A 16,141-nucleotide genomic window follows, 5' to 3' on the forward strand; every position below is an offset into this window, starting at 1 on the left:
CGGAGGAGCCCTGATTGAAGCAGCTCCTCTCTCAGCATGGATTTGAACTTGTGTCTTTATTTACTTCAGCAAAACTCACAGTTTTTACCACATTTCGGTGAACTTCTAAATCTGCTCCTTAGTCGCATCTTTTCGGGGTTGGTACTGCCTCTAGTGGTGTGGGGGTGGTAACACAGCTAATATAATTACATTACTGAATCAGAATACCGCAAAGTATTTTGTGTGTCGGCGGGGGGTGGGCGAGGGTGGAGGAGGAGGAATAAGAAGGGTTCGGTAAATGCGCATGTGAAACTGGGGGGTTCGGTACCTCAAAAAAGGTTAAGAACCGCTGATCTTCAAGCTCTTCAAGGTCACATGAGTCGTATTTCCAGCAACGATTTTAAGCTCATTTTGAAAAAGTTGATAGAAACAGCAAAATTTAGAATAACTTTCTCAGTTTTGCTAAAAGGCTTTTACACTCGCTTGACATGTGTTTTTTTTCCAATGCAGTGAACTTTCCCATCCACTGATGCCTTAACCAGAGGCATGAAACGCAGCAAAATTTCTACGTCTTGTTTGTTACGTCATCATCTGTTGAAACTGCACTTTTCATCGCTTCAAATCAGCAGGAGGAAACACTCCGACTTCACATTTTCTTTTTGTGCCATATTTCAAAAGTTTGCTACAAATTCACATGAAAATATATATTTTTTAGTCGTGTCTCCATTTACTGGTTTGAAGTGAATCAACCAGGCTACGCAAAGCGAGATTTTTTCAGATGTTGATGCTACGCATGGCTGTAACAAACAGGAAGTACAGGCTGCTAACTAGCATGGAGAAAAACTGAGCTTAAAGATTTCAGGAGTTTTGTGCCTCTGGTAAGGCACGACTACATTAGCTACATCAGAACTTATTCTGACAATGTTTCGATTTCCCCTTTAGTGCATTAACTTTATCAGATAAACCACTCAAGCAAGGTTAAAATGGTTTTGCGAATTGAAGAAATTATTTCAAATTTAGGTGTTTCATTAACTTTTACTAATGCAAAATGGGAATAAAAACATTGATGGAGACACAAATTACATTTATTTAACATTTGAGTTAAAACTTTGTTGAAGCGAGTGTCTTTCTGTATTTACTGTTACTACAGATACTCGGGAACATCGGCGTATCCGACGTTCTGCAGGGCGTAAAGCGTCAAGTTGAGGCTCCACAGCTCAGTCTGACGACCAGATGTTGAGGTGAAATATCTAAAAATTCATCTCGGTTTGCCCTGCCAGCATTTTCAGTGCTGGCTCAGCAGAACCTCACGATTTTAGATAAATAACGAAACTCGTGAAGCCTTCATTCCACCACATGTGCGCCTGACGGGAATTATTTCTGTCTGGTTCTTGGTGAGCTCGGGGTCGACCGGGTTCTGAGTGAGAATAATAAAATTTGATCCTGGTTTTATTGTGAATTCTGCAGAACAAACCTTCTAATTATTTTATTTTATTCTAGTTCATTATCGTCTTAAACTAAAACACAAATTTGTCTTTTAAAAAGTTCAGTTCAGCTCTGTGATTGGTCAGCTCTCTGCTCCAGCCGGGAGGTCTCACTCTGAGCGTTTTCCGCGCTCCGTTTCCATCAGCCAAGCCTCATCTGGGGCCTCCGCCTCAGAAACGCTGATTTCACAGCCGTGTGAGCGGCGGCGCGTCCTGTGAAGCGCCTGCTGTTATTATCGTGTTTTACAGGCAATGAGGCCCAGATTTACGGCGGCGCCGACCGCACGGTTTTTTACAAAGCCGGAGAAATAAATGCAGCAGCTGAAGCTGCAGAGGGAGTTCAACCGTTACCTTGTCATATTTGGCGACGATTTCAGCCCGTTCCTGATCCAGTTTCACCGCCGCATCCTGATCGCTATCAGAAGCTGCAGACAAAGAGGAAAAACAGATAAATTACAGTCCAGAAAAACGGCTTATTCACCATAGAAGTCTGCAACTGTTTGGTCAAAAATCCAGATCAAAATGTACCGGTCAGGATAAGGTATTTTTATTATTCTTTTCTCATTGCAAGAATAAAGTTGTAGTAAAACGAGAACAAAGTACTCCAACACAAAACAAACATTACTAAGACCATGTTCCTGTAATTAAGCAAAACTTCTCGTACAAATGACAGGAAGGTTGATCGGAATAAAAGCCAATTTTTAAAGTATTTTCTATCACTTGTAATTTATTTTTTAAAAGTAGAAATGCATTAATCCTCTTGTTTCGCTCTAGATATCGAAATCTGAGGCCTGTATCGGCCAAAACCGATACAGAAACTTTTAACACAGACATAAATGTACTGAATTACAAACTTACTGACTCTGGACCAAACTTTAAACTCTAACGAACATTGAACTCTGGAATTGGACGACATTTTAGATTTCTAAAATAAATAAAAACAAGAACAAATAAAACTAATTATAAAACCTCTGTGAACAAATTATTATTCAAAAAAAGGGCTAGTTGAAACCAAAACACCAGACTGAAGAACGACAGAAAAGAAAAACTATAAAACATGTAAATGGAAACTATTGATCTCATTTTAATTGATTATGTGATAAATTGATTTATTGCAACAGAATTACAAACAAGTAAAAATAAAATGCAACAAACTGCTGACAAAAGATTCAGAAAGTTCAATAAGGAATGCTAAATATAATGTTGAATAAATGATAAAGGTTAGAATTAGACCAAATAGATTTGCACTTATGGATCCGGAACATTGTCTCACACACGGACCGATACCGATATCAATATCGGATCGGTCCAATTCTATGACACATTTACAGAGAGGAAGTGAAAATAAAGACCAGGTTTAACAGTTTAATAGAAATTAAATCTGCTTAAGCCAGACGCTGAGAAATCGGATCGGTTTCTAACGGATTGTGAGCTGCAGAGTTCCTGCCTGTGGTTCTCCACCCTCGACCCGTCGGATCGTTTTCCTGTCACGGCCGCAGAGAGTCGGCCCGACCAGCAGCTCCGAGTTTCTCACCACGCGGCGCTAAACACGGAGGATGTCGAGTGGGGTCATGTTGTGTTTAGGATGCGTTAGTGGAGGCCGAGGATAAATCAGCTTCCTGCAGGGAGACGACGGAAAAATCAAAACCTTCGAGGTTTGATTTCTCACGTCAGGAGAATCTGTTACTTAGAAACCAGAGAAACATCAAGAGATCCTGATCCGATTGAACGATTATATCAACCGAGGGTGGATGGATGGATGGACGGACGGACGGACGGACGGATCTTTCATGTTTCATCTCGACTTGTCACGATAAATTGCTCCAGTAATTATTGCGATAAACGATAATATTGCTCTTTTGTGACATAATAAACTTTAATTTAATAAAGAATCTTCTGGAACATTTTAAACATCCGATATAAAACAACAATAAATAAAAACCAAACACAACCAGAACCATAAATAAACTGGATTACGAATCTCTGTAATTAAAATTTTCTGTCAAAACAATATTAATCATCAGAATGAAAATTTTCACGCTCATTTTTAATTTACGATGCCTTTTAATTGCTGATTGCGACAGGCTTATTTCGCTCTCCAGAACATTTCGGACCTATTCTCTGAGCCCGGTTCTGATGTTACTGGACCACTGGTTCCTCTAACTGGACTGGCTCCGGTTCTGCTCCTCCGACCCGTTTTGGACTTTTATTCGAGTCGCTCTCCGACTTCCTGTCCGGGTCTCCAGGGTCCAGCGGGAGGAAACAAACACGCTCCTTATTGAGCCGGCTGGCATTTTTATGACAGGATGGTGTGTGTGTGTGTGTGTGTGTGTGTGTGTGTGTGTGTGTGTGTGTGTGTGTGTCTGTGTGTGAGAGAGAGAGAGAGAGAGTGAAAAACGGTCGGGGGCAAACAAACAAATACAGTGAAGTTTTTTCTTCTTCTTCTGGGATTCCCAGCCCTGGAGGCCTGGTGGTTCCCATGGCGACCAGACTGCGTTTTTATTTTTTACAGCCACGTTTAAATAAATTTTCTGGATGTTTCATCTGATGAATAATAATGAAACGTTTCCCGCAGAGGCCGATACTCTGAGGTTCAGCCACTAAACCGAAACAGGAAACAAATCCAGCATGAAAAAATGAAAACATGCTCAAAAATTTCTGATTTTTTTTCTTTGATTCATCCTGAAAAATTAGCAAAATGTTCTGCAGAAACAAAAAATATGAGCTGCAAATGTTTGCAGACGCTAAGCTACAGTGAAGCACGACATTGCTCAGAAATATGACAAAAAAATATTTTACAGTTATTAATAAAATGAAATATTGTGAACCAACTGCAAAACTTTATTAAAATTAAGACTTAAACATGTAATAATGTACAAAAATCTTCCTTCTGAAACTTAGAAAGTTAAGAGAGAGTAAATATAATTTGAGGTTTGTTAAAATTTGAACATGCTAAAGAGAAAAGAAATTTAAATCTAGACATGTTTCAGTTATCGGCATGAAAATGTGGAACAAACTGAACGATGATCTCAAATGATTTGATCTTTAAAAAAAGCCTTAAAATGTAAAATTATAGAATTATATGCATCAGCCTATTTTAGTAAATTATTGGTTTGTAACGTAGAATTTAGTTTTGTCTTGTTTTCATTTTGTAATGTTGCTAATTTACCAAAATAAAGTGAATCTGAAGCATCACTTTAACGACTCACACTGATGCAACCGGCTGATCTGCAGAGGTCAGAGGTCGCAGCTGTAAGTGATCAGGATCGAGGGTCGACCCAGAAGTTCTGCAGCTTCGACACGCGAGTCGGGTTCTGGTTCCTCCTGAAGCGGAACTGAAACCGTCCACAGAGAGGAAGTTTCTCACGCTTCCTCTCAACCATCAGCAGGTAAACGTCACCTGAAGCAGCGGCTCGGTTCTTCAGAACCTCCACCGTCAGCTGCTGTAGCAGCGACCCAACCTGATGACCAGAACCAACAGGCCGGTCCAGACAGAACCTTCAGTTGTTAAAACTAGAACCGGACCCGGATGAGTTTAACCTGGAAGCCGAAGCGTTTCGGTTCCGCTTCTGCGTTTGTGGCAGCGTGACATTTTAAATAAAGCGGTAGGAATGGAGCCCGGTGTGGACCTCGGACCTCCACACAGAACTTTCAGAACACGACCCGCTTTCTGCAGAACCGAAACGGGTCAGATGAATCAACCCAACGAAGCTGCTTCAGGGAACGACTTATTCATGCAGAATATCTGCAGGTTTTATGCCACCTTGAATTCAATTCAAGACTGAAAAGACTAAACACACCCTACGGAAGCCTCTAACTGCCAGAGCTACGAAATAAACTCAGAAGCAGCGTCTCCTCTCTCACATAATATAAAAATATCTTATTGTGTTTTTAAAGAGATAGAAATCGCATAAAACGAGTTTTCAAAAGCGAAAGTCAATGTCGTCCAGATAACTGGCAGTAAGTTTGCACTTTCCCCTGAGAGATGCAAAAAAAAGTTAGCTAGCTAAACGGCTAGCAAGGGTATATTAGCAGCTAGTTAGCATTAGCTTCAACTGTCTTGAGTCACAGAACACGATGACGATGTTTGAGCGCAAAACTTTTGAATGACATTAGAATTCCTGTCATAAAGACAAAAATACATACAATACTAGATTAAATAGTTCTGTTGTGACAAAATTTAGGACGAGTAATTAAGGTATTTAAGGCTAAACCGCATTTTTGTATAAGCTGTAGACATTTAGAGGCTTTTTAAACACACCATGTCAGAAATAAACATTTAGTTTCTGCGGTATTTACTAAAATTATTTCTTTAGTTTGAAATCAATATCTCAACTTTAATGTATTTACGTTTTAGAACCATTTACAGAATTTGACTGGATGATTCAAACTGAAGAAAACATAATTAGTTTTCTGTTAATCTAAACTCTGCAAATGCTAATCTGTAGTTTTTTTAATTTAATCAGAAACATGAAATAAAACCGTGTTGAGCTTGTTTGACTTTTAAAATGTCAACCTTTCAAACTCCAGACAGAGAAACCAGACAGCAGGATATCAGGGATTATTATTATTGGTCATAATTAACCAGACATTTTCTGCTGCTTTGCTTTAGCTTCTTTCATCATAACGTCTGAGATGCTCAGTGACTAAAAGTAAACATCAGCGATGGGAAATCCCTCCAGCAGGTGCTATGCAGAATTTGAATGAAATATAATATGCAACCGGACGCAGCAGCAGCCAAGCAGGACTTTGTTTCTGTCATTTTGCACAACCTGGTATAATTTGGTGCATCTCTACAGGGAATATATTTCAAACTGGCAATAACATGAGACAAATGTACAGCAGGAAATAAAACACGATTTATGCTTTCAGAGGCAAACCAATCAGGCTCAGATTTGCAGAAATTCTGCTTTAGTCAGTTTTTCTGAAGAGCAACTATGAGAATGAAAAGTCAGTGGTGACGGAGACCATGATGAAGCTGAGGAACGAATTGAAAATTTCTGTTTTTCTTAAAGTTTCTGAAAAACCAAAACATTTTAGGACTAAAATATTTAAAAAAATATATATATTTTTTTGCATGTTGTCCAAAAATTAGGGGGAAATGTAGCAAGAAGTTTATAGATTACTGTGCAGAACTGAACTAGTTTAGTGAAGGAGATGAGGTGATTTAACGGTGGGAACGTAGATCCACCGTTAAATAGGGGAGCGTCAAAATAATTAATTCACATAAAAACATGGTTCTCATTTATCTCCACTCAGAATCAATTTAAAACGTCACAAAATCGATTTTAAAACATAAAAGTAAAAAGCAAGTCCGCTATCTGTCGGCCTCCATGTTGTATCTACGCGGCGCGTCCAGGCGTCATCACGCAGCCAGTAACGGAACGCACGCATGCGCATAAAGCACCACAGTAGAGCGACAGCAGCAGATGAAAACGGGAGATTCAACAGGTTCCATCAAACATTTGGACTTATTTTAGTTTTTAGATAAGTCCAAGAAGACTGGTGTTGATGAGCTTAACCGAGCTCAGATCGGTGAAAACGTAGATTACTTAGGAAACATCATAAATGAACGGCGCTAAGCTACAGCGGAGCTAAGGTACGTCATACCGTACGCTGTGATTGGTCAGAAGTTTGTTGCCATGTTTCATGCAGAAATCCGCTCGGACAGTCCGCTTCCACCATCGGTTTTACATAAATACGACACATTTTTAGGATTCTTCAATAAATAACTAACAAAGCCTGTCAAATGGCTAAAACCTCCTGTAAGGAAATGTCCTCGTCCGCGGAGGAGGCTGTCTGCAGGAAGATGGCGCTCTCCCTGTGACAGCTTCATGACAAAATGGAGAATGGGAGTAATTCCATCTACATGCGAAAAATACTTTTCAACGTCGTCATGTGTCATTTTGACTTGCAAAGCAGACTGAAGTGGATAATTTCGCTCCTTTCCACACCATTAAAGCAGAAATAACTGTGACTAATCATTTTGAAATGAATCGTGATACAGTAAATAATTCCCACCACTAGTTTCTACCATCATCTCAAACAACAAGGACTGTAAATAACAATACACCTGATTTCCTCAGGAACTTTTCCAAAACTTTCCAGCAACCATGAGAGAAGATCTGGCCTCTTTTATTGGGATTAAAACTGTAATTTAGCGTTCAGCAGGATTAAATCTGATCCAGAAACTGTCAGCTTCACGCTTCCTCATTTTCTGCATTCTGTCACCAGAGTTTTACATCCGAAGGTGAAGTGTGAGCACATCACACCACCGCAGCACAACATTCAAATTCATCATTCCCACATGCAAAAGTTTCTAAATCTGCAAGTTGAGGTCAGTTGAGAGAAGATCTGCACAATGAGCCTCATTTAAAAGCAGAACATCAAACATCCCATCAGACCGGTGAACTTTGACCCTGCAGGAATGCCCTGGAGCTCCTCAGGCGTTACCTCTTTTAAAGTTATCCAGCGGGTCGTCCAGACGAGCCTTGGCCCGCATTGGTCCCGGTTCCACAGCGTCAGAAACACGAGCCGCCTCACGCCATCGGCGCTGAACGCCGCTCCGACACAAAGGGAGGAAGCAGCAGCAGCGCGGGGCAGAGAGAAGTGAGATCAGAGCCGCTGCTGTCACAATGCTGCTGTTTCAGAGTCGCTCCCACTCGCTGCATTCCCCACCCCACTCCACACCACAACGAGCCGCTTTCAGAACCAAGCAGAACCGGACTGGAGATTCATCAGAAACACCCAGAAACTTTTCTGTTTCTTCTGTTTTCTAATGATGACAGCTGCATGATGAAGAGCTGCCGTTAAAAGCTCGTTAAGAGACGGGCGTGATGAGGCGTATCACAGATCTGAGAGAAGGAAGAAGTTCTGCTCTAATCTGAGCAGCGGATCCCTCTGAACTGATCCAGGACCGCAGCCGGACCAGAGGCCGGCCGGCGCAAAGACCCTGATCCTGCTGCTAAAACTTACTTAAAATTTACTGCAGAAAATGCAGATTCACTTTCTTCAGATATCTGTTTAGTATTGGCTGATACCAATCCGATACAGAGTAGAAGTGCTGAATTGACTATAAACGTTGTTTTTTAACACACACTGTAAAAAAAAAGGGCTGCACAGTGGAGCAGTTGGTAGAGCTGTTGCCTTGCAGCAAGAAGGTTCTGGGTTCGATTCCCGGCCTGGGGTCTTTCTGCATGGAGTCTCCATGTTCTCCCTGTGCATGGTGGGTTTTCTCCGGGTACTCCAGTTTCCTCCCAGTCCAAAAACATGACTGTCAGGTTAATTGGCCTCTCCAAATTGCCCCTAAGTGTGAGTGTGTGTGTGCATGGTTGTGTGTCTCTGTGTTGCCCTGCGACAGACTGGCGACCTGTCCAGGTGACCCCGCCTCTCACCCGAAACGTTAGCTGGAGAGACAGCAGCACCTCCTGACCCACTAAGGAACATGGGTGTAAAGAAAATGGATGGATGGATGGACACTGTAAAAACACAAAATCTTACTAAGTATTTTTGGTGTAGTTTCTAGTGCAAATATCTTAGCAAACTTGAAATAAGACCAACTTAAAGCTCGTTTTAAGTAAATAATTCCTTAATGTTGATGAAAAGTCCTCGGTCCAGTGGCAGATAAATTAACTGATAACAAGGGAAAATGTCTCATCAGTGAAATAAAAATAAACTGCACCAACATTTTTCTCAATTGATTAGGAAAGTACAGTTAGATTCTAAATCAAAAATAAAGATTACAGTCAAAACGCAAAATTATCTATAAAAAAATATCAGTTTAGGGCTGCAGCTAATAATTATTTAGTAATAGATTATTCTTATAATCAGATGAAAACATTGGCACATTCTGCAGATTTTTCATTTAACCATTTTTCCCCTTTTTATGTTTTAATACATCTTTTTAAATTAATTTCTTTCATTATTTTTTTCCTATTTAATATTTATTTTAAATTATCTGTACTCAATTGTTTTGAGTTTTCTGAATTTATTTATTAAAATATTCAGAAAGTAATGACTGGAAACTAAAGCGATGATCCATTTAAATATTTTAAGACGCCTGTGGAAAACATATTAAAGGAGATTTACACAGTTAATTATTGTTAAAGAAGCTAAATGCAGAGGAATTGGGTGTTACGATCAGATTTTAGGAGAAAAATAAACATTTTATCTGTTTATGTTCAGTAAAAACAACTTTAATCTCCATTTATTGTAGAACAGAAGAAATCTTTCACTGTTCCTCTGCAGATCAACTTCCTCTCAACTTTCAATTATTTCTTCTCCTTTTGGTCAGGAAAAGCAGCACAGCTAATGTTGGCGTCATTTGAGCATTAGTGCTATAAACTGGCAGGAAACAGGAAGTTGAAGCAGGTCAGAGATTCTCTGCTTCAGAAACTGAATCTGATCTAATGACTTCAAACACAGAATAAATGTTTCGTTTAAGCTCCACAGCTTCGCCTCGGAGGGAGAGGCAGCAGCATCAGATGGGCTGAAACCTTGCTCTTCGTCACGCTGTGACAAGGCCACAAGCTGGTGTTGCACACTGGTCACTTAAACAAGGTCAGGTTTCTCAGATGCTACATGGTGCAGTTTGGAAAGTTACACACTCAAAATTTAACAACAATAATTTGGGCAACTTTTTTCAGGCCAAAACACGAGGGTTCATTTTTGAAAGTCATATTTTCACCATGTTATATAATGTAGCTAGAGAGAAACATTTCGTTCCAGCTAAGTATCTAGCACCAAACCAAAGATTTTGTGGTAAATAGTTAGTTGGAAGCTAAGAATATAATTAGCAAGCTAAAGATTTAGTTAGCTCAGAGCTAACTAAATACTGAACTACCCCAGAGCTAAATAAGCATTTAACGAGCTCAGAGTGAAATATTAGTTCATTAACTAAATATTAAGCTAGCTCTTAGTTAACTGCACATCTAACTAGCTTAGAGCTAAATATTTAGCTAGCTCAGAACTAACTAAAAGTTTAACTAAATCAGAGCTAGTTATTTAGCTTAAGCTAAATATTTAGCTTCATAACTAGTGAGCTATCTACATTTATAAGCTAAATATTTAACTAGCTCAAATAAAAAATATTTAGTTCCTAAGCTACAGATTTAGCTAGCTCAGAGTAATATATTTAGTTAGCAAGCTAAATATTTGGCACCAAAATTAAATAATTAGCTCTAAGTCAGCTAAATGATCAAGTACTTATGTAGCGCAGAGCTAAATATCTAGTTTGGCGCTAAATAGTTAGGTTGCTAACTTTGGTATGTTTATAAATTAATAAATAACATGATGAAATAATAAATTTTTTCTCTTGCGGCTAAAAGGCTAAATTTTGAACCGAAACTTTGCAAACGGCCCCCATGAGCTGCTGTGTTTGCATTAAGCCGAGAAGCAAAATATTGACGGAGGCTTTGTGTGATGTTTCATGATCTGCAAGCATCTGATGCATAATTTAATAAGTCAGGAGTAAACAGGGATCAATATAAATATAAAAGCAGTCCTTGGAGAATAAACAGCAGCTCAACAACAGACAAGCTGAGCAGAGATGTCAGCAGGCGGCTGCACAACCCCTGCAGTGTTTCCACTGTTCCTGACCAGCATCCATATTTCATTCACACACGCCTGCTAACTCGCTTAGCGCCCAGAGATGGAGCACAACGCACCGTGAAAACCGCTGCTGCAGTCGATAAATACTCCAAGCTCGTTTCTGTCCGACTGCCGCAGAAAACAAGATGATCTGCAGAGACCAGAATAATCCAAATTTCACACATAAAACAATGATGAAACGTCCAACTAGGAGGAGTTCAGACCCCCGGAAACGAAGCGATGGGTTTATCTCTTTGAGTCAACGTCGCAGCAGTTTGGGAGTTTTGGGTCATTTAAAGTCATTTCCTGTTTATTTGGGATCAAAACCCAAAAACTGCTGCAGTGAGGTTATTTATCAGAAATGTACGACATGCTTTCAGCTCCAGCTCTTTGTCCAACACTTTATTGAAGTCGAAATCAAACTTCCTGTTTCTTGAACTGTTTATTTTTTATAAGGTATTAATGTCCACGTTGTGATACTTCAGTCAAATGCAGATCAGAACATTTCTGTCCCAAATTAAAACAGAACCAACCGTTTTTGATGGAAAACGTAAAAAATCAGGCATTTAGGTTTTCCATCTATTACTATGATTTTCACAGTAAGAGAGACTGTACTGGCTGCTGCAGCTTCCTGTTTATTTGCATCATGCAGCCTGTTCTGCTGGGCTCAGATGGAAGACGGGGTCTAAAAAAAGCAGCTGAAACACTTCTGATTAAACTATAAGACGTTCACAGCAATTGATTATTCACCACCACATTTCAGACTTAATTTATCAAATTATCTGCAGATACTTGAACAATACGGTTATATCCGTAATTGTTATTTTGATTTTAACTTACAGACTTCTGTACAAATACAACAAATATTAAGAATAAAGATGTTTACGTTGAATGTTAAACCTTTTTGCTCTTATTGGGTAAAACAGAGGACGACACAAACTGAAATAAGTTGAGGAACATGGCCGCTTCAAAAACAGGAAGTGGACTACAGCGCAGGGCATTGTGGGTAAATACAACCAAACCAAACGGTCTTTCATCAGCAGGAGGAATGATCTTTCGAAATTCAGCTACTGCTAAAATCTGACGTCTCCATTTCCATTTCCATTTGGAGAAGAACGAAGTTTTGGAGGTTTTTGTGTCGTTTCCTTCAGTGGTTCTCGGTGCAGCGCCCCCACAGGCCAGGAGGGGAACAGGTTGGTTTGACTCAGAGCCACAGCAGCTGGAAATGGAGCAAATGTTGAAACTTTGGTCCAAAACCAAACCAAATCCACCGGACTGTCAGGTGTTGCTTGTGAAGTTAACGACTCTGAATCCTTCTCTGACTGTGAGGACGTTAAATGTCCTGGAATGACTTTTAAAATCCATCTGCTTTCTAACAAACAGCCGAGTTTGTGCTGCAGCTCGATCTCCTGATCCTCTAAGTCCAGGTGGAGTTAATGAGGGCTGAGCTCCTCTAAGCAGCACTAAGCCTCCAGCAGGGATTGTTTAGAAACGAGGCGTACACTTCATACAAAACAACTTCCCAGCAGGTGACGGTGGCTCTGGAGGAGCTGCAGAGGTCAGAGCTCCATATCCTGTCATGATAAAAACTGATGGCGGATGATGAGCCGTGCCAAAAATTACTGTGATAAACGACGACATTATCGTTTTGAGACCATTTTTAAGTGATAATCATGGAATAATAATGAAGATCAATAAACTTTCAGTTCAGACAAAAATAAAACAAAATCTCTAAACAAAATTGTTCATCTGGTCTTTGGTAGAAAGATAAACTTGACAAAACAAAACAAATTACACAAATGGAATTTATTGAGCCGTTTCTGTTAATTGATTTATTGATTATTGCAACAGGCAAGAAGACAAATGTCTGCCAAGTATTGATAGATTCATGCCTCACATTTTTACTTGTAAAAACAAAGAGAAAAAACTAAATTTTAATTACTAGAGAAGTTAATTTGAGTTTCTATTGGCTAAACTATCCCCGTTAGCAGGACTAACGGCTTTAAAAACATCCCTCTGTGTGAAATTAATCCTCATAATTTGTATTTTTCAACAATCAACCCCAATAAATGACATTTAGGGTAAATAATAAGCTGTAAAAGTCGTGTTGGTCACAGCGTCCCGTCAGCAGCAGCTCCATTATTTATCGGACACCAGAGAAACGCAGCAGCGCGACACAAAACCCCCGACAACCCAGACGGAGACGCGTCCTGCAGCAACACGGCCGTCTCCGGGGGACATGTCCGACAACCGCTGCAGCACAAAACGATTAACTTCACCGTTACATCAGACCGGATTTCACTGAATTTAATAAAACACTGATGGTGAGATCTGACAGAGAAGAACGTAGTTTTTCTCTTCACCAACAGCAGCTGCCTGTTCCCACAGACACAAAACAAGACGGACGGGTTTCAGTCCAGCTCCAGTAAAGCTGAAGAGTCTCTGGGTGAAGCAGCAGATGGACCCGGGAAGGCACGGACTATTTTAGCAACAACCTTTTGTTTAAACTAATTTAATTTGGAGATTCCTCCAGAAAAAAACAAAACGGCGTTTAGAAATGATGAGGAAACTCGAAAACCACCTTAAAGTGGCTCAAAAACAAGCAGCCGCCATGTTTCCATCCAATCGTCACTTTTAAAATGTCGCAAAGGGAAACGAGTCGCGTTTCCATCTGCTGGTTTGAAGCGAATCAACAGATAACTGAGCGAAATTCACAAATTACATGTTAATAAACAGGAAGCAGAGAAAAAGAGAAAAACTAGCACAGACCACGTAAAAAAAAAAAAAAAAAAAGGAGTTTGGTGCCTCTGGTAAGGCACAGAGTCACCGGTGGATGAGAAACGTGTTTCCATTTCCTTTTAACACATTTATTGGTTTTCAGTAAATCCAAAAACGAGAAAGAGCGAGAAAGAGAGAGAGAGAGAGAGAGAGAGAGAGAGAGAGAGAGAGAGAGAGAGCAAAACAATTATTTGCAAAATGGTGGAAATTTGTGGTCGTTTTAATCGATCACAAATTAAATGCTTAAATATAAAAAGAAAGTTACAAAAACAGAAGAATTCTAAAAAATTTTTTAGGAAATGTAAATAATTTTGGTCCCACAAAAAGAAGGAATTTAGTCTGATTGAAAAAGTAAATAAAATATGCGAACGGCGCAATGCGCTGCAGGATAACCGCAAACAGACGTTCAGCTTTACCGCGTTTAAAATCTGTTAAATTGATTCACAAATCTTTTTATTTGTGCACCTCGAATGGAAACTGTAACCGTTTGGTGATTAAAACCAGCGCACACACCTCCAAATCGCGCGGCCGCCCGGTGCCTGGATGGAGACACCAGCTCCTTGACGATCTGCAGGACCTGCATGCTTATCCAGTGGGAGGAGCCATGAGGCGGCGGCGGCTCTGGCGCCCCTCAGCCTCATTGCTCCTCAGCTGGCCCGCAGCATGACTCCTCCAGGACGCTGGTTTCCAGTGAAATCAAGACTCTGCTCCTGCTTCCTGCTTGCTGGGCGTCTTCAGTATTTCCTCCACGCTGCTCCACCTGCGTTGAGCGGCGCCTCAGGGCGACAGGAAGCAGCAGCGCGGCGATGCCCTCTCCGCTGCCGGCCGCTGCGGCGCGGCGCCCTCGTCATGCCGCGTGCGATCCGGAGCGGAGCCGTCCTCCGCCGGCTTGTTTCCGTCCCCGGCTGGACGCTGCAGATCAAAAGGTCCTGAGCGCAGCAGCTGGCTCCTCGGTCCGCTCTTCACATCCTGCAGATCCTAATTAACGAGCCTCCAGCTCTTCCCTCCTCTCCTCTCACTGCGTTTCTGCCGTGGAGCAGAAACATGAGCAGAATGCAGACGGCTGAGCGAGCACAGATGATTTGTACCACCCAGGTAACGCCTTCTCGCTCCATCCTGCCTCCTTCTGCTGCTCTGATCATTTTCATCCAACAGCCATGAAATTAAAGCCGTTAAATTTGCTGGAATGAGCCTCAGAAAAGCTGCCAGTTTTCCATCTGATCCTCAGAGTTTCTGCAGAAATCTGAGCTTTTATTTCATCATTACTGCAGAAATGAGTCAAAAGGGTCATATTTGGTTCATTCAGCTGAAATCATATGCAACATGAAATGATGTTTATCATTTATAGAGATAAAAATGATGTTTAAAACTCCCCAAATCTGTCCCTAATGTCAAGATTATGATAATATTTATCCCATTATTCTTGCATATTATTGGAAAAATTAGTCTGAGATCAATTAGATCATATTTAATATGTAGGAATAATTTTCTCTCATTGCTATTTATTGTATCGTTTATCATTTATTCCAAATAATGTTTAAAACCGTCAGTAATGTTTGTTACTTTTACAATTCTCTTGTTTGTTTGATGAAAAGTTTCAATAAATGCCAATAACCCTGAGAAACGAGTCTCGCTACAGACGAATTAGAAGATTTTATTTGAATAAGATTTTTTTTCGTATCATTTTTAAATTTGTTTTCATGATAAATTCCAATTAATTTTGTTTAAAATCCCCCAAACTGTCAGTAATGTTTGGAAAGTTGGATTTTCTATTTTCTCCACTGTTTGATCAATGAAAAATATCGATAAATTCCAAAAAAACAGGAATTATGACGAATGGGAATTAACTGATCAGATTTATTTATCTGGCTGGTGTCCTAAAGAAGCACATTGGAAATAAGAAAGTTTCTGTATTGTGGTTAAAGAACAGATTAAAAACTATAAATGTATGTGGTGTGAACTTCATACGTCTAATTACTAAAACGTATTTATATTTTTAAAGAAGTTAGGATGTAAAGCTTCATGTGTGGACGGAGGTCCTGCAGAAAGCGTTTCTGGTTCCAGCAGCCACCAAAAAAAACAACGTTCAAACGATCCAAACATGAAAAACAGGCTCATTTTCAGTGTGAACACACACACACACACACACACACACACACACACACACACACACACACACACACACACACACACGTACGCGGCGCTCTGTGATAAAGTGTCAGTATATTTGTCTCCTCCGGCTGTGCAACAGAAAGCCCAATTACTGCATGGCTGGACGCTCTGCAGCTGCTGTTGCTATGGTTACGACCCGG

The 16,141-nt window shown here is 40.3% G+C and overlaps 1 protein-coding gene across 5 annotated transcripts in view; it reads right to left on the reverse strand.

The window, feature by feature from the left end:
- usp6nl (USP6 N-terminal like) overlaps window positions 1-16,141 on the reverse strand; it is a 54,791-nt gene that overhangs the window by 20,889 nt on the left and 17,761 nt on the right. For 3 of the 5 annotated variants that reach the window (XM_008401586.2, XM_008401585.2, XM_008401588.2), the window contains one exon: window positions 1,815-1,888. In XM_008401586.2, the coding sequence (XP_008399808.1) occupies window positions 1,815-1,888 (74 nt within the window). Of the gene's footprint in view, window positions 1-1,814; window positions 1,889-7,916; window positions 8,068-14,342; window positions 15,128-16,141 lie in introns of those variants that run through there. The other 2 variants (XM_008401583.2, XM_008401584.2) reach the window with 2 other exon arrangements.

The sequence above is a fragment of the Poecilia reticulata genome, unplaced genomic scaffold (genome assembly GCF_000633615.1).
Source record: "Poecilia reticulata strain Guanapo unplaced genomic scaffold, Guppy_female_1.0+MT scaffold_125, whole genome shotgun sequence".
Classification (NCBI taxonomy): Eukaryota; Metazoa; Chordata; class Actinopteri; order Cyprinodontiformes; family Poeciliidae; genus Poecilia; species Poecilia reticulata.